This window comes from Capricornis sumatraensis, chromosome 13 (genome assembly GCF_032405125.1).
Source record: "Capricornis sumatraensis isolate serow.1 chromosome 13, serow.2, whole genome shotgun sequence".
Lineage (NCBI taxonomy): Eukaryota > Metazoa > Chordata > Mammalia > Artiodactyla > Bovidae > Capricornis > Capricornis sumatraensis.
In genome coordinates this window covers 10,774,469-10,794,222 of record NC_091081.1, presented here as the reverse complement: position 1 = coordinate 10,794,222, position 19,754 = coordinate 10,774,469, and the positions used below count along the sequence as shown (strand labels likewise).

The 19,754-nt window shown below is 38.7% G+C and overlaps 1 protein-coding gene across 2 annotated transcripts in view; it reads left to right on the top strand.

Moving 5' to 3' along the window:
- UBE3D (ubiquitin protein ligase E3D) overlaps positions 1-19,754 on the top strand; it is a 160,208-nt gene that overhangs the window by 32,583 nt on the left and 107,871 nt on the right. Inside the window, exons 5-8 of one of the 2 annotated variants that reach the window (XM_068985326.1) lie at positions 949-1,018; positions 9,244-9,313; positions 10,623-10,731; positions 15,363-15,526. In XM_068985326.1, the coding sequence (XP_068841427.1) occupies positions 949-1,018; positions 9,244-9,313; positions 10,623-10,731; positions 15,363-15,526 (413 nt within the window). Of the gene's footprint in view, positions 1-948; positions 1,019-9,243; positions 9,314-10,622; positions 10,732-15,362; positions 15,527-19,754 lie in introns of those variants that run through there. The other variant, XM_068985327.1, reaches the window with a different exon arrangement.

The window sequence follows — 19,754 nt, the reverse complement described above, 5'->3', positions numbered from 1 at the left end:
GCAAAGACTCGGACATGAGTCAGCAACTGAGCAACAACACCTTTTGACCACCTTCACCCATTTTTGCCCATCCCTGCAACCTCTAATAACCAGAGATCTGTTCTCTGTGTTTAAAAGTTTAGTCTTTTGTTTTCTTAATAATTAGAAAAGAATTATTCTAGAACAACTGCTAGCTGTTTTAATCTGTATCCCTATGGATAAAGTTGGATTTTTTAAGTATAACAATGTTCCAGGAATTTTTCTAGAACACTGTCTCTGTCTTTTCAGGTATAGTACATATATTAAATGGAAAAATAGAATTATATGAGTGGGTTAAGTATTTTTAATTTCTGATGATGATTATGAATTATAGATTACTTTTACATAAATTGCCCTGGACTGGGAGTCAGAATAATATGAGTTCAAGTTCTCATTCTTCTGTTTTCTAAACATATGAGTTCGGGCAAGCCACCTACCTTTCTACCTTTGTTGCCTGCCTATTTTATTCTAAATCCCCTGGAGGAGGGCACAGCAACCCACTCCAGTTTTCTTGCCTGGAGATTCCCTTGGACAGAGGAGCCTGACAGGCTATAGTTCATAGGGTCACAAAGAGTCGGACACAACTGAAGTGACTTAGCACACACCCATGCACATTCTAATCAAGAATGTTGGGAGGTGCTTTTTAGAATTTTTAAGATGCTTCTTGTTCAAATTACTTGGCACATGTAGATTATAAGGAAGTGACTTGGTTTGGAATAATCGTTCTGTTCCTTGTTTTGTCTTTAGACTTGAAAAAGAAAGATCTCTGTGCATATGGTTTATGCATACAAGCTAAGTGTATTCCCAGTATTTAGTAGCTGGCAAAATAAAATGTAAAGTTCAGTGCATACTCGAGAGATCATGTTAAAATTATATATTCCTTTTAAGAAAAGCTGAATGACATTTAAATGACATTTTTCTATTCTACAGACACCAAAGGCAAATACCAAAGTAATTTGTAAGCGTTGCAAGGTAATGTTGGGAGAGACTGTGTCATCAGGTAAGAATTTCGTAATACAAAAAAAGCCCAAATGACTGCCTTCTTGTTATATGTTAAAAAAAAACAACAACAGGAGATTTTATGGGACATATATAAAAGAGAGATGACTAATGCATGTTATAGAATTGAGAATTGATGCTTTTAAAAATAGAAATCAACTACTATATCATCCAATATGCAAGAAGTTTGTGTATTTTGACCTTTATAAGTACATCGTATCAAGTCTTAAGCATTCAGAATTTGGGTCGTTTCGGCATTGTATATCTTCTTTGTAGATATAAACTAGTATAAAGTTTGTTTCTTAAAGAAGATGGAAGCCTTTTTTTAAATACAGCTCCTCAGTCAGAGGAATTGGTTACCAGGAACGGTGGAGGAGATGCTGTTCTTGGTTGTTGTCTGCCTTAGGGCTGTGTTTTGAGGCTTGGGAATTGGGGGCGGGGGGCGGGGGGCGCAGTACACAGAAGTTGTTGAAATGGAAGAAAACACATTCTGAGTTGTATACTCTGTTCCTTGTTCTTTTTCCCAGTAGTGTTAATTATATTTTGTGTAAAATCTGTGTTATGCCACTATAAAGTTTAATAATGAAAATCCTGATAATTAAAATTCATCACTCTTTATAGAAGTGGTTTAAAAATGTCTAGAGAGCTCCAGAACATGTTAGCTTCATGGATGAAGAATAATTGTTTTTAATATAATTAATTAGAAGATGTGATTTAAGTGAAACTGCCATCCTCAAGGGAAAGCAGATGGTGGCATTTTTTGTTTGTTTTTTAAGATCATCAGACTCTCATAAGTAGTTACTTGCTCAGAGTGAACAGAAAAGGAATCATGAGTAGCAGTATAGCATGCCACCCTCAATGTCATTTTTGGAGAATGAAAGCAAGTCCCTTAGCAACAGTTTAGAAAATCTTAAGGCTTCCAGCTAAATAAGGTGAACTGACTTTTTTCATGCCTTTCTCTCCTCCCTGAAGCCCAGTTAAAAAGTCAGTTAAGGAATTAAAAAAAAAAAAAAAAAAGACATCCACGGAGACAAACGAGAAGTGGAGAGGAGATAACAGTGAAGTGAACCGGAGGTGTAGGCAGACTGCTTTGGAAGCTGTAAAGCTGAGAGAGGGGTGGGAACACACTTGGCTGTGTGGAGGAGGCTGCAGCCGTGATTTCTGCAGAAGATTGATCATCTTATCACAAGGGAGCCAGAACTCAGCTGTGGAATCCCAGAAATGGACAGAATTGAGAGGTAGCAGTTATCAAGGACAGGGGGCTGAAAGCAGGAAGTTTTAATGCAAAGTTTGTATAGGAGCCGTAAGATTCCTGAGACTCTTTCTCTCCTTGCAACTTGCTTGTACATTCAAGGTAGGAGATTGGAGCAGCCCTTCTTGGAATAATGGAAGTGGACTAACCAGAGAAAAGATCTGTAGACACTGATTCTTAGGGGTCATTCAGCAACAACCAAAAAAATGAGCTTATATTCAGCCATTCTACTGTCAACAAGCCTTATAACTATACTCAAGAGCTTTCTCTTAGCATTTTATTACTTTACATTTAAATATGAACAGATTGCTGAGAATCAATAGGTGTTAAAGAGAGTCCAAAGCAAGTAAATAATCAAGTTGCACAGGGCAGGGGCATTGAAAAGAAACAAATTATGTATAAAACAGAAAAAAATCTCTTAAAAAACCATAATAAATGTCCTTGGAGAAATGAAATAATACTGCCTCTACAATTCAAAGAGTGTCACACTAAAGATGTAATAGCTTAAAAAAAAAAAAACTAACCAAAAGAAGATAAAATTAAGGAATTATTTTAGAAATCAGGATCAAAAGACAGAGATTGAAAATTGGAACGGAAATTAAAAAAAAAAAAGATCGTGTAAGTTTCCTAAGGATAGGAATATTGTCTATCTCATTTATCACAATGAGTTTAGCCCTTAGAACGATATTTGACATCTAGTGGGTACCCAGTAAATATTTGTTGAATGAGTAAATGAAATGAGCCTTTTAGGACATCCAGCATCTAGCTTAAAATTCTAGAAAGAGAATAGAGACAACAGGGTGTGGGAAATCCATCAAAGAACAAAAATACTAAAAACACACTAAAAAGATATTTCCTAGAACGAGGACTTATGGGCCCCAGCTGAAAACTGAAAGGGTTCACTAACTGTCTTAAACAATTAATGAAAGATGATGAGGAAGCTGCTCAAAGTCACATTGCAGAGTAATCTCCGAACACCAAGGACGAAGTTCTAGAGAGCAAAAAGCAGGGAATGTACAAAGGATTAGGAATTAGAATGGCACTGAACTTCTTAACAGCGACATTGAAAGCTAGACGATGATGAAAAATGCCCTCATAATTTAGAAGGAAAAAGATTTTCAACCCAAAATTCAACAGAGAGTCAAGTGTGAAGATTATAAATACATTTTTGGAGCTACAGGGTCTCCAAACATGGACCTCAAAGTTATATTTTCCTTAGGGACTCTACCATAGTGTTACGCATCAGCAAAAGTAGGTACTGAACCTCAAAAGAAAAAAATGTGGGTTTTGGGAGGCAGATTATACAACACAGGAGAATGAGATAAGGAATCCCATGGGGAGGGGTGTACAGCAGGCCCAGAGAAGAACAGTCTGGATTGAAGCAAGCACAGAGAAGATTGTAATAGAAAGACTTTTTTAGTTATACACCGAAACAGATAGTCATTGAATTGTTTGACCACATATAACAAATAATCTGGAGATAAGCCATTTTGTCATATGGGCAAAATTAGCTAAATGTGTTTGGAAAACTAAACACGTGAAAAAGCAAGCAATTATGCACTGTGGGAAACAGAAGATGGAACAAAAATGGAGCAATCCCATGGTATGATTACGGTTACAATCATGTGAACACTGAATATCAATTTAACCAAAAATCTTTATGATGTGATACCTAAGTATATTAGGAGGTCATTGTAGGTGAGCGTGTGTGTGTGTGTGTGTGGGGGGGGGGTAATGTAAGAGAACGTTATCCACACCTACTCTAAAAGCAAATTAGTGGATCCCCAGTGGGGTTTCCCAGGTGGCACAGTGGTAAAGAACCTGCCTGCCAATGCAGGAGACACAAGAGACTCGAGTTTGATCCCTGGGTCAGGAAGATCCCCTGGAGTAAGAAATGGCAACCTGCTCCAGTGTTCTTGCCTGGAAAATTCCATTGATGGAGGAGCCTGGCAGACTACAGTCCATGGGGTCCCAAAGAGTTGGACATGACTGAGAGACTGAGCACACACAGTTTCAAAAATGGTGGCATAAAGAGAATGCCTAGTTCTCCTCTGAAGGAATCAAGTGCAGAACTGTACAAGTTCAGAAGAACAGCTAGTAGAAAATAACTGAAATGAAGCAACGATTTGAGAGATGTTCAGTTACCAAAAACTGCTACTGCTTTGGGCTAAAATGGCAAATTTGTGGCTTTTTTGCTTGAGGTCATTGCCATATTCCCCCTAGCCCCCGAACTTGGGTAGGAAAAAAACCCCACAGCTTTATTATTTATAGGTGGTTAAAGACTTGGTTCAGGGTAGGCAAAGCAGAAAGTAGAAATTTAAGAGGGGATATTTTGAAAGCAAGAGTGTCCTGGAAGGGCTGAGCTAATAACTTCTTAGCATAGCTCTGACTGATTGCTAAACTCTACATACATACAATAGATGACAGGGAGTCCGTTAGGAACTGAAAGCTTGGAGAGACCTGAAAATTTGTTGTGCCTTTGGTTCATTCCTCAGCCCATATACAATTTGGGTAGCAGAAGGTGGAAGCCTTAGTGGTTTGAAGTATTTGAGAAGAACCTTGCCCTAGATTTGCTGATAGCCAAACTATGCAGAGATAGCAAATATTCTCTAGGGAGTCAGGCTAAGCAAAAGATGACTGCGCATAGATACAGTGACTGCATACTGTGGGAAGGCATATTTCCTGTGTTTTTTAGTCCAAGCTTATTAATTGACCTATAAACCAACAACCCTTCAAAGAATAAAAGAAAATCCAGAATTACTAGAGTGTATTACAATAATATCCTACTTCCTTCTAGAAATTATTAGCCATGCAAAGAAAGAGACAGGAGTGGTTCATACTCAAAGGAAAAAGCAGGACTCAGCGGATGCTGAGGAAGCACAAATATTAAATTAGCAGACAAAGATGTCGAAGTGATTAATTATAAATATGGCGAAGAATTAAAAAGACAAATTAATAGCAAATCTCAACAAATTAGAAACTTCAGAGAAACACCCAGTTGGTAATTACAGAGCTGAAAAGTATAGTAACTAAAGAAAAATTCACTGGATTAACTAAAACCTCATATTTGAGATGATAGAAACAAACAAACAAAAATTGTTGAAGATAGTGAAAGTGTTAGTCGCTCAGTTGCGTCCGACTCTTTGTGAACCCATGAACTGTAGCCCGCCAGGCTCCTCTGTACATGGAATTCCCCAGCTAAGAATACTGGAGTGGGGTGCCATTCCCTTTTCCAGCGGATCTTCCCGACCCAGGGATCGAACCCAGGTCTCCTGCACTGCAGGCAGACTCTTTACTATCTGAGCTACCAGGGAAGATAGGTGAATAGAAATTAATCAATCCAAAGAACAGACAGGAATAAAGTCTCAAAATGAAGAGAATGTCAGATTTATGGAACGATGTTAAGTGTCTGAGTAAATGTGTAAGCGGAACTTTAGAAGGTGGGGAGAAAAAACATCAGGGAAAGAATGGGTGAACTGTTGTCAAATCTGGTGAAATATTTTAACTTTTGGATCCAACAACTGCAGTGAATCTCAAGTAGGATAAACATGAAGAACATTTCACCCAGGCGTATTGTAGTCAAACTGATAAAAGCAAGAGATGAAGAGAGAATCTTGAAAGGAACAAGAGAAAACAAAACATCACACTGTAGGGATTTCATTAAGAATTAAGGCCAACTTCTTCAAGAAGTAATGATAGCCAAAAAGACACTAGAAGACAGCCAAAGGACCCTGTGAGATATTCAAAATACTGGGGGAGAAAATAGTAACACCTCTCAATTAGTAATTCTATATCCAGTAAAACACTACCTCAAAACTGAAGGCAAAACAAGGACATTTTTTATGAATAGGTGGAAATAATGCATTACTAGCAGACAAGTAAGGAAGGTTCTTCAGGCTGAAGTGAAAGATAAGCGGATACTAATTGGAATCCACAGGAAGGAATGAAGAGCAAGATAAATGGAAAAGATGTAGGTTAATTACCAAAGAAGCATACTCAACAGGGGTTAGCATAAAATTAAAAACCATCTTTTCCTTGCATTTGCCAGTGCCCTAAAATTAGAACTTTTGATATCGAAGACTACACAAGGTGAGAATCTAACAGGGGACTGCACAAAAATAGGAGACCCTGAATGACTATATGGCACAATGGAGGCAAATCACAAGTGAATACAAGCCTGTGAAATTACCCACAAATATCAATCCTTTGAAACTTTAGGAATTTCAGACCTTGAACGTGGTTAGTCTGCTTTGAACTAGACATAATGCCATGGGCCTGGGAAAATCAATTGCAAGTCATCTCTGGAGGAAAATACCTCATTGTGAAACTTATATTATTCCCACAAAGAATTTGTCAAGTACAGTGTTTACCATACAACCAAACATAAATAGGCACGTAAGTAAACGAGACTTGTATCAGTGAGAACTAACAAAAACAGCCAACAATAGAAACAGACACCTGTTACTGGAATTATCAGATATAAACTGTAAAACGACCATGCTTCCTGTATTTAACAGCATAAAAGACAGGTTTGAAATCATCAAAGGGTAAAGGCAGCTAAAACAGTAAGCATATTTGGAGAAGATCTGCAACAGAATTTCTTAAAAATATAATTGAAACTTAAAACTCAGCGGGTAGCTTAACAGCAGAATAGGCATAGCATGGAGGAAGAATTAATGAACAGAAGATGGATGAGAAGAATAATCTGTAATTCAGCATAGAGAGACAAGAAGGTAAAAAATACAGAAAAAAAGGGTAAGAGATAAAACGCAGAGGAGATCTAATGCATGTTTGATCGTGCTTCTAGAAGGAAGAAATAGACTAGAGCATAGTATCTGCAGAGAGAATTGCTGAAAATTTTGCAAAAGTGACTAACTACAATTTGTAGTCTGAAGTCCAGTGAATTCTAAGTGTATGAGGCCCAAGTGAGAGAAATACATAGAAGCATGTGGTTAGATACATCACAGTGATACTGAGGGAAAATTAAAAAAAAAAAAAAGGAAAATGAAAAATTTCAAAGTAACCAGGGAAAAAGACATTATCTTCAAAGGAACAGCAGAAATAGAGATCTGAAGACAGGCGAATGATAGTGTGCACAAAGGTTAAAAACTGTTAACCTGGGATTTTATATCAGGAGAACATGTCCTGATACGGAAGAGTCCAGACAAAGATAAATATATTCTCTGTCAAGCAAAAACTAGGATAATTCAATTCTAGTGATTTGGTTTCTTATGAAAAGAAATTTTACCAGTATATTAAGTAAAAGAAATGATTCCAGAAAGAGGGTCTAAGTTCATGAAGGGTTGGTAAAGAAGGTGGTCGATATGTTGGTGACACTAAGTGAATGTTAATTGTGTAAATTAGTACTACCTTGTGGGATTAAAATTGTGGAATTAAACTATAGTTTTAACAACAACTGGGATAAAAAGATCACTTTAGAATGTTAAAAAGTTCAATTCTGCATCTAATAGCATGATTTTAAATAGTAAAGTGAAAAATTGAACTTCAAGGGGAAATACATAAAGTCATCATAATGATTCAAAAACAATACTTTTTCTTTTGCCTTTTTTCTGTGTGTTGCATTGAGCAGTTGTAAATGTTTACAGAAGATCTACAAGGAACAGTTTTTCATCTTATTAAAACAATTAAAAATTTGTTGGCACACCACTTTTAATGACTATAAAATTCTCTTACTGAAATACATAGATGTCTATTTAATTCAACCATCCTCAATTTTTAGAAATTTAATTTTGCAATATTTTCTATTAATATTATAGTAAGCACCTTAATCAGAGAAGGCAATGGCACCCCACTCCAGTACTCTTGCCTGGAAAATCCCATGGATGGAGGAGCCTAGAAGGCTGCAGTCCATGGGGTTGGGAAGAGTCGGATACGACTGAGCGACTTCACTTTCACTTTTCACTTGCATGCACTGGAGAAGGAAATGGCAACTTACTCCAGCATTCTTGCCTGGAGAATCCCAGGGACGGGGGAGCCTAGTGTGCTGCCATCTATGGGGTCGCACAGAGTCGGACACGACTGAAGCAACTTAGCAGCAGCAGCAGCAAGCACCTTAATAGATAAACATTTACAGATATCTATGAGTATTTCTTTGAGATAAGGCATTTAATTATGGTGTCAAAATGTATGTATATTTTTTTTTCACTTTGATTTTCTCAACCAATTCTCAGCCAAAATGTATATATATTTTTAATGCCTTCACCAAGTGGCTTTCCAAAAATCTGTTATTTGCAATCCTGACAGCAGAAGGAGAATAAGTGTAACCGTTTCTCCATATCATCATTGCTGCTACAATTTACCTTTCAAAAATATTTTTTATTGATACTAAAAATATTTCATTTTAATTTCCATTTCATTACTAGTGAGTGAACATTTTTCATGGATTTTTTTAAAAAAATCAAAAATGGTTATGTTTATGTTCATTTCTGTTAAACATTTAGTTTAAATTTTTCTGTAAACGAAGTAATCCGATAACCAGATTTGGTAAAAATTGGGTATTAATACACTCATTGAGATTCTGGGTAAGTATTAACGTGAGGTTCACAGCTTCTGTGCTTGGGCTTTAGAATACTATGATTAAAGAGGCTTTTTCAGTGGCTACTCTACAGAAATGAGGAAATCAAAAGACTGAGTTTCAGATGAGTGGGCTGTGGTTGTGATGTGCCTAGTTTTCATAACCATGCATATTTGTGAACAGTCTGGCTGCACCAGACTCATCCAGGGTGTGCTCTTCTGAAACAACACTGAGCTATCTGAAGTCTCAGCGCTGTCATTTTATAGTTTCATCAGTCTTTGTCTTCCGAAGCTAAGTAGCTTTTAGAAAAGTTTTACTGAATACTCGTTGTACCAGTATATCAGATATTTAGTTTGAAATGTCATAATTTGAGACCAACATGCCCACAATAGAAATACTAATTGTGGAGCTTTTTAATATTCTTCTTTTTTGTTTCTAGAAACCACTAAGTTTTATATGACGGAGATAATTATTCTGCCATCTGAAAGAAAATTTCCCATCATACCAAGGTACAAATAGCAAATTGTTTGTTCTGTAATTTCACATGTAAAGAAAGATGGGAACGATTGATTATTTAGGAATTCATTTTTATTTATACGCCTGTTTGCTTGGAAAGGAAAATTGAAAGCCTTTGGAAGGGCTTTTAGGTAGGAGAATGAAACCACAGATATGAAAGATTTGAAGATTTATTTATGGTTTGCTTACAAAATGATTTAAGCAACTGTGCTCTTATAAATCTAGTTCTGAAATTTTTTTGTGCTTTTTTTCTATGTGCTAGATCTCCAAGGTCTTATAATCATCCATTGGTTTTTGAGTAATTATTTCTGGTTTTAATTTAACTTATTTGCAACGTGAGTTAGTTTTCAAATGACTTATGTGTTTTTAAAAAGAATATTGCCTATCCACTGAATTCATTAGTATTTCTTTTCTTTGAATCTTTTTAGTTTTGCAAACAAAAGTTAACTGTAGTGTGTCTTTCAGCTCATTTATTGATGTCTAAAAATTATGGCCCTCTGACTATAACCTTGAACTGCATCTTCTTATAAATACTTTGATTATGCGTCTCAGATCTGACACTCTGAGGGGAAGCAAGTAGAAAACATTGGAGATAATACTGTCTAATGTTTGGAAGGAAATTTCTCGTCTTCTTTTTATAACTTAGTTATTCACTGTTTAATTTACCACAGCTCAAATGGAATATTGACTAAACTAACAGTGTATTTTTTTAATTTCATGGAGGAAATACTTAGGTTAGGCTTCCCTGGCAACTCAGATGGTAAGGAATCTGCCTGCAATGCAGGAGACCTGGGTTCAATCCTTGGGTCAGGAAGATCCCCTGGAAAAGGGAATGGCTATCCACTCCAGTATTCTTGCCTAGAGAATCCCATGGACAGAGTAGCCTGGCAGGCTACAGTCCATGGGGTCACAAAGAGTCAGACACGACTGAGCAAGTAATACTTTTTACTTTTCACGTAGATAGGTTGGGGTGGAAAATGTATTAATGATTGAAGAATAGGTTATAGAAAGACTGGCTCAGGAACTTCGCTGGTAGTTCAGTGATTAGGACTCCATGCTTCTACTGCAGGGAACATGGGTTCAATCCCTGTTTGGGGAACTAAGATCTCACCAAGACTGGCACAAACACCAAATACATTAAAAATAGACTAAAATTAGCACAGGTTGTGAGGGAATGGGCAGCATACAGAAAAATCTGGTATGCAGCCACCTCTGCCTCTTGGGTACCCTGTGGGTATTTGGGGGTCTTCTTGTTAGTTATTATGAGAGCCTCATTGTGAAAACTGGTTTCTCTTCAAACAGGTCTCAGTTTGTACAGAGCATTATCGCCCAGTGTATGGTGGAACTGTCCTCTGCTAGAAGCACTTTTAGATTCACTATTCAAGGTCACGATGACAAAGTATACATTCTGGTAAGAAGTGATTTTAGCCCAGTTTGTTGTAGCCTAGCAGTTCAGGGTCTCAGAAATTCTTTGGTTTTTGTTATTCTTAATTCCCAGGTTTAGAAAGTAAGTGCTCAAAAATTAAAATTTTAATGTCAGCTTAATTCACAAATCAAGCGCCTTTAACCCGCCACTGTGTAGAAATCCCATGGACAGAGGAGCCTGGTGGGCTGTGGTCATGGGGTCGCAAAAAAAGTTGGACATAACTTAGCGACTAAACAACAGTAATGTGCTAGTACTAGGAATTCACAGAGAAATAAAACCTAATTCCTGTTCTGGAGAAGCTCATGCCACAAAGTAAAGTTTTTCTGCTTTCAGGTTTTAATGGCTTTGTCAGTGTAATACCATTCTCATTTTCACTTTTTACCTCTTTATTTGATGCTGTAATGTTTAAAATATGTTCTATTGATCCTGCTTTTGTTTTATCATTTCGTGTGTGTGTGTGTGTGTGTGTGTGTGTGGTAAGAACACCTAACATAATCTACCCTCTTTACAGATTTTTATATTATAAAAATATTATTTGATATGTTGATTATAGGCACAATGTTGTACAGCAAGTCTCTGGAACTTAGTCATCTTTCCCAACTAAAACCTTATACCCTTTGATTAGCCACTTCCTGTTTCTCCCTCCCTCCAGCACCTGGCCACCAGCATTCTACTCTCTACCTCTGTGAGTTAGGCTGTTTTAAATTCTTCATGTAAATGGAATCATGCAGTATTATCCTGCTGTGTCTTATTTTATTTATCATGACGTCCTCAAGCTTCATCTGTACTGTCACATATTACAAGATTTCCTTCTTGTTAAAGGCTAATATTCCGTTGGGTGTGCATACCGCATTTTCTCAATCCATACACTGTTGGTGGGCATTTACACTGCTTCTGCATCTTGGCTGTTCTCAACAGTGCTGCAGTGAAGATGGATGTGCAGAGGTCTCTTCACGATCCTGATTGCAACACTCTGATGTTTCAGAAGTAGTGGCAAATTTTGGAGAAGAAGCTCCACAGATAGCAGAATCATCCTCTACATAAACCACAGGCGTCTAATACTAAACTGCAGAAAAGAGGTTAGGACATTATGTAAAAATCCAAGTCCGAGGGCCCAAGTCTCTTGTCTGCCTCCACATCAGATTTATTCAACCAGTAAACATATACTGAGCACTTCTTCTTTGAAAGACATTGTCCTAGGTGCTCAGGATAGAACAAAAATGCCTTCAAGGACCTCACACGCTAATACGGGAGCATGGTAGCTAAAAGGAGGAAGGGAATTGAAGTTGTTACTTGATACTGCTTTGTGACTGACGGTCCATCACAGGGACTTCACGCTTCTCTAATTCCAGATAATTTTTATTCAAAGTTAAAGTATTTTCTAAGTAAGAGTGACACTAAGTGTACCTCTTAGTCATAGTCTGAAATCACCTTTAATTTTCTTTTTTTTTTTTTTTTCCACCATTTTTTTTCCTTTGGCCTCACCTCGAGTCTTGCAGGATCTTAGTCCCCCAACCAGGGATCGTGCCCCTGCAGTGGAAGCACAGAGTCCTAAGCACTGGACCGCCAGGGAATTCCCTCAATTTTCTTTTCATCTTTTCAAGTTGAAAATCAGGAGTCGAATTTTTTTTTAACTTACTACTAGTGTATATTTAAGTTAAAATTTTTTTCACTCTTATAAAAGTAATACATTCTTGAAATACATTCTCACAACATGAAGAACATAAAAGAAGCGCTCCTTCCTTCCATTTTGTCCCCTCTTCTGCCCTGCTGTGTCATACCATCCAGAGGTAATCATTAACAGTCCATTTCCCCATGTTTATATGTAATACACCCACAAGTATTTATAAAAATAACACAGTGGTGTGATTAGCATCATTCTTCAACGTGTGTACTTCACTCAACCATGTATCATGAGTTTTGTTTCTTGTTAGTGTAAATATGGACTCTTATTAATGATTAGAATTCCACTGTATGGCTGGTAAAGACAGTGCTTCAGGGAAAATCATCTTTGCATGTGTAGTTTAGTCCATTAGAAACAGATTTTTCTCATCACTCTTGGAACTTGTGTATTTTAAACTCTGATAATTATGGCCTCCAAAAAGTTGGACTAATTTATCTTTTACAAACCTCCTTTACCTGCCTCTTGAGAAATCTGTATGCAGGTCAGGAAGCAACAGTTAGAACTGGACATGGAACAACAGACTGGTTCCAAATAGGAAAAGGAGTACCTCAAGACTGTATATTGTCACCCTGCTTATTTAACTTATATGCAGAGTACATCGTGAGAAACGCTGGGATGGAAGAAACACAAGCTGGAATCAAGATTGCCGGGAGAAAGATCAATAACCTCAGATATGCAGATGACACCACCCTTATGCCAGAAAGTGAAGAGGAACTCAAAAGCCTCTTGATGAAAGTGAAAGAGGAGAGTCAGAAAGTTGGCTTAAAGCTCAACATTCAGAAAACGAAGATCATGGCATCTGGTCCCATCACTTCATGGGAAATAGATGGGGAAACAGTGTCAGACTTTATTTTGGGGGGCTCCAAAATCACTGTAGATGGTGACTGCAGCCATGATATTAAAAGACACTTACTCCTTGGAAGAAAAGTTATGATTAACCTAGATAGCATATTGAAAAGCAGAGACATTACTTTGGCAACAAAGGTCCGTCTAGTGAAGGCTATGGTTTTTCCAGTGGTCATGTATGGGATGTGAGAGTTGGACTGTGAAGAAAGCCGAGTGCCATAGAATTGATGCTTTTGAACTGTGGTGCTGGAGAAGACTCTTGAGAGTCCCTTGGACTGCAAGGAGATCCAACCAGTCCATTCTGAAGGAGATCCGCCCAGTCCATTCTGAAGGAGATCCGCCCTGGGATTTCTTTGGAGGGAATGATGCTAAAGCTGAAACTCCAGTACTTTGGCTACCTCATGTGAAGAGTTGACTCATTGAAAAAGACTGATGCTGGGAGGGATTGGGGGCAGGAGGAGAAGGGGATGACAGAGGATGAGATGGCTGGATGGCATCACTGACTCGATGGACATGAGTCTGAGTGAACTCCGGGAGTTGGTGATGGATAGGGAGGCCTAGAGTGCTGCGATTCATGGAGTCACGAAGAGTTGGACACGACTGAGTGACTGAACTGAACTTACCCTCTATAGACACTCTTGATACCCCACCCAGGTCCCCTCTCTTTGGCTGGTCCCCCATTTCCCAGGGATGAGAGTTGCCTGCTCACAGCTCACAGCCGCCCTCGTTCAGAGACATGTCCTGTCTGGACAGATGTAGCCTGGCCTGGGGAGTTTCTTGTCCTCTCTCAGCACCACCCCTGCCCTGCTCAGCCTACTGCCTATGACTTGAACCTGGGCTACAAAACCTGCCATCTCCTGTCTCAAAATGGGACTGATTCTGTAGGTGGGATTCAGGTTCCAGGGGCTCCCTGTGAGATTAGGTTGAGTCCACATTACTGGCCAACTCCTTCCCTTGCCTTCTCTTTCCCTCCGACCCTTTTTCCTGAGAGTAAATCCTCAACTAATCAACTGAATCCAAATCCAGAAGCATTCTCCCACAAGCAGTGTGTGGGAAGACCTGCTCCAAACCCTTCTTCTGAGCTCAGTGCTATCAGTCTTTTTGTATTTGCCAATCTGATAAGTGCAAAGGAGTGGCACAAATTTTTGTATTTCCTTACTACTAGTTAGAGTGACATTTTAATATATTTATCACTTATTTCTTACTTTTGATTCTTTTCTTATTCCTCACCTATATCTCTCTTGGTCTGTTTTTCCCACTTACTGATTGCTGCTGCTGCTGCTGCTAAGTTGCTTCAGTCGTGTCCGATTCTGTGCGACCCCATAGACGGCAGCCCACCAGGCTCCCCCGTCCCTGGGATTCTCCAGGCAAGAACGCTGGAGTGGGTTGCCATGCCCTTCTCCAATGCCGGAAAGTGAAAAGTGAAAGTGAAGTTGCTCAGTCGTGTCCGACTCTTAGCGACCCTATGGACTGCAGCCTTACCAGGCTCTTCCATCCATGGGATTTTCCAGGCAAGAGTACTGGAGTGGGGTGCCATTGCCTTCTGATTGCTAGGAGCTCTGTAAATTGTGGATAAGAACTTTGTGTTACATATTTTCTCCTAATCAATTGTCTTTAGAAACTATGTTATCAGCAACTCTATAAACATTGTACTTTGAAAGACTTACCCTACTTCAAAGTTGCATACATGATTTTTCAATTTTTTTTTGGTGTTTTGTAGTTTTATCTTCTTTTAAAATAGTTTTTTGCTTTTTTCTCTTTTGAGTGGTGATATGAGATACGGATAGGATTTCCCTGGTGGCTCAGACAGTAAAGCATCTGCCTACGATGTGGGAGACCCAGGTTTGATCCCTGGGTCGAGAAGGTCCTCTGGTGAAGGAAATGGCAACCTACTCCAGTATTCTTGCCTGGAAAATCCCATGGACAAAGGAGCCTGGTAGGCTACAGTCCATGGGGTCGCAAAGAGTCGGACACGACTAAGCGACTTCACTTACTCACGAGATATGGATGGGGTGGGGATAATTCTTTCTTTCTTTTTTTTTTTTTAATACGCTTATGCTTAAGACTTTTCTCTTCGTTTCTTTAGCTATGGCTTTTAAACTCAGACAGTTTGGTGATTGAATCTTTGGGACAGTCCACAAGTATCCAGAAATTCCCTGTGTTGGAAGATGTATTGAAGGCCGATGCCAGTTCCGCCTGGAATGCAGTCAAGGTCCTCTACCAGCCATGCATCAAAAGCCAGAACGCAGAGTAAGTGATGCTTTTGCATGCTCCCTCCATATTGTGTTTTCCTTTCTGCTGCCACGTTCGTATTAAGAAATTAAGGAATTCAGTGGGACTGTGCCACTTCCCTACTGGATGCTGCTAGCAATCATATTGCTACATATTGTGCTTTCAAAATAGATTGAATCATTATAGATTATTTATGCTAATGTGCAGAAAGCTTACTTTTACTGAAAATAATTGGCCCCCCTTTTTTTGGTAATCTCAGCTGTCTGTGCATATGGCTGCGGCACTCAATCAGGCTTCGACAGCTATGAATATTTCCTGATAAACGCTTTCCAGGCATTTGGGATACAGTCGTGAGCAAAACGCAGTGCCTGTTTCCTAAGGTTGTCATTCTCACAGGGGGAAGGCAGACCGTAAACAAAACAGACAAAACATCAAAGACTGATACAGCTCTTACTGTAAGTCAGGTGCTCATCTGAGGGCTCCTAGCTCATTCGAAGCCTAACAGTAATCCTGTGGGGTAGGTGCATGTATCAGTTCAGTCCAGTCGCTCAGTCATGTCCGACTCTTTGTGGCTCAGTGGACTGCAGCACGCCAGGCTTCCTTGTCCATCACTAACTCCTGGAGCTTGCTCAAACTCAGGTCCATTGAGTCGGTGATGCCATCCAACCATCTCATCCTCTGCTGTCCCCTTCTCCTCCTGCCTTCATCTTCCCCAGCATCCGGGTCTTTGCCAGTGAGTACACGTATCACCCCGTGTTAAAGACAAGGACACTGAGACACAGGCATTAAGTTACTCTAGTGAACCATAAAGCAAGTTAAGATAGATGGGGAGAGGAGGTGTGGGTGTAGGAGGTTGGCATTTTATACTGAAAAGTCTTCCTCAGATAAAATGACATTTAAGTGGAAAACGTGAAGGCAGTGAGGGGAGTGAACCATCTCTGAGGAAGAGCATTCCTGGCAGAGGGAACAGAAAAGGTTCTTATTTGAACAGATTGGAAGCTTATACTTGTCCTGTACTCGCTGATGGGTTTGATCAAATTTGTACCAAGAACAGAAAGATCCCAGTCTTCTGGGAAGTAAGTAAGAAATTCTTAAAAATTATTGCTTGTCTGTTCTTTGAATTATACAAGCAGTACAAGTCATAAAATATTCAAACAGTAGAGGCTTACATAAAGTGAAATATGAAGGTTCCCCATCATGTCCCTCTTTAGAAGAAGAAAGTATGTTCTGTATTTTTCCACTTTGTTTTTCCTTTTTTGCATCTTGAATGATACATGTGTATTTTTTCACACTTACAACAACACTGGGTCTTGGAGATTCTTTCCGTGTCAATGCTTGCCACTTTATGAAATGAATGTACTGTAAGTATTTAACCATATTTCTGTTGATAATATAACATTTTTCCTGCTTTACGTAGTATTGCACTGGGTGTGGTGTACATTTGTTTCGTGATTATGTATAGTTTTTGTGAGGTATTTCTAAAAGTAGAATTACCAAGTCAAAGAGTATGACTTTTAAAATTTTGATGGTAATATCAAATTATTTTGCAAAAAGACATTGCAAGCTTGTCCTCCCACATAAAGTTTCTATAAATATCCTTTTCTCTATACCCACACCCAAGCTGCCACATAGATTTTATTTTTGCCCATCTGATGCCAGTCTAACTGGAACAGACAGTTGACTATCCTTGTGTTTTATTGAGGCATGATCAGAGAATATGGCTAATGTATTTGATGCCTTGGGGACGTTGTTGAGGAATGTGTGTGTGTGTATTTTTGTTGTTATTTAGTACTTCAGTTGTGTCCGACTCTTTTGCGACCCCATGGATTGTAGTGGGCTCCTCTGTCCATAGGATTTCCCAGGCAGGAATACTGGAGTGGGTTGTCATTTCGTTTTCCAGAGGACTTTCCTGCCCCAGGGATGGAACCAGAGTTTCCTGCATTGCAAGCGGATTCTTTACCACTGAGCTAGCAGGGGAGCCGCACGCATGTGTGGGCGCCCATGTGTGTGTGTACCTTTCTATGTTTAGGTTTATATAGTCAAGTGTATTACAACTTTTTAACTCACCCTTTTTATTTATTTGAAACATGGCTCTTTTGAGAAGGGCATGTTAAATCTCACTATGGTTATGGAAAAGTCATTTTCTTCTGGCTTTGATGCCTTTTTCTGCGTTACATGTTTTGAAGCTACGTAATTATGTACATAAAAGGTTTGTGCCGTAACAACTTGACTGATTGCATGTTTTATCAGTAAGGTTTTTCTCTCCTTTCACTTCATACTCTTTTTCTTTAATTCTGGTTTGCCTGATGTTATTGTCGCTATATTTACTTTCTTTTTTAAAAAATTATTGATTTGTTATCTTGTTTTTCATTTCTTTTCAGCTGTCCCATGTTATCTTAGGTCTATATCTTCTTAACATATACCTGGTAAGCAGCATGTAGCTGGATATTTCAAAACTGCAGCGTGACAATCTGTTTATTTTAATAGTGAACTTAATTCTTGTTTATTGTGATCACTGATGTAGTTGAACTTAGTCTGCTTTTACATTGGTGGCCTTCTCTGTGCCATTGCTTTCCTTTGATGATTTGAAAGTAAAAAAATGTCTATTTACAAATGTTTTTTAGTGGTTAACATTAAATTTTTATTACATATCCTTAAACTTATTTTTAACATTGGCTATCAATACCTATATCTATTTAGTATTCACTCTCTTTACCAAAATAAGAAACTACTCATAAAAAAAAAGTTTTTTTGTATATTCTTATCCATTAGGTTTATCACAGTGTATTGAATATAGTTCTCTGTGCTGTACAGTAGGACTTTGTTACCTGCTAATTACAAGCTCCCAGTTCTCCCCTCCCCCACTCTCTTTCTTAACAAGGCTTCCCGTTCAGTCTCTCCCTCCTAAGACACTTTCTCTCCTTTGTTGAGATCATTTATGATTCTGGATTCTGATGATGAAGGTTTCTGCTTCTTTTTTTAAAAAATATTTAATTAATTAATTAATTAATTTGGCTGCATCAGGTCTTCATCGTGGTGCTTAATTGCTCCATGCCATGTGGGATCTTAGTTCCTCAACCAGGGATGGAACCCATGTCCCTAGGGCAAGGCAGACTCTTAAGCACTGGACCGCCAGGGAAGTGCCATGGTTGTTTCTTCTTAGGGAAGTTTCAAGCCAAAGCTCTACACCATTTGCTTACTTCTTACTTGTACTCCTGCATAATGACTATAAATGGCTTAATATTTTTATTGTATAAGTTTGTTACCATAAAGGAGAAGGCAATGGCACCCCACTCTAGTACTCTTGCCTGGAAAATCCCATGGACAGAGGAGCTTGGTAGGCTGCAGTCCATGGGGTCACTAAGAGTCGGACATGAAACGTGCAGGATTGTTTGATGGTTTTAAAAATACTTATAAATAGTACTATATTGTATGTATATTTTTGCAGTGTTTTTAAAGTCATGCTTCTTTGTTCCAGTTGTTTGATTGGATAAGTCTAATAGTTCTTTTAAACTTGGAATATTGTCAGTCCTTGAATATCTGAAAATGGCTTATACCTCTTTTTGTCTCTTGGAAAACCTTAGGATTTTTCTCTGTATCTTTGGTTTCTAAGATTTCATTCAAAGGTCTAAGTGTAAGCGTTTATTCAGAATTTTCTCTAATGTCATAAACTATTCTTGCCTTACGGATGCAGTGTTCCCTCAGTCTCTGTGCGAATAATAATTAAAGTCTTATGTTTTTTTATTAACTCTTTTTCCTTGAATATTATTAACTTTTCTCTTTTTCAAAAGAGACCTTGTGTTTGGTAGGGGCTTCCCTGATAGCTCAGTTGGTAAAGAATCTGCCTGCAATGCAGGAGACCCCGGTTTGATTCCTGGGTCGAGAAGATCCACTGGAGAAGGGATAGGCTACCCACTGCAGTATTCTTGGGTTTCCCTTGTGGCTCAGCTGGTAAAGAATCCACCTGCAATGTGGGAGACCTGAGTTCGATCCCTGGGTTGTGACAATCCCCTGGAGAAGGAAAAGGCTACCCACTCCAGTATTCTGGCCTGGAGAATTCCATGGACTGTATACGTATAGTCCATGGGGTCGAAAAGAGTAGGACACAACTGAGCGACTTTCGATTGTGTTTGGTACTACCTTTCAGGGTGTTGCTTTTCCCAAATGTTTGATAATTTTACTGAAATTCCTGCAGTAGGATGTAAACTCCAGGAGAGCCAGGACCTTGATTGTCTCACTCTTCACC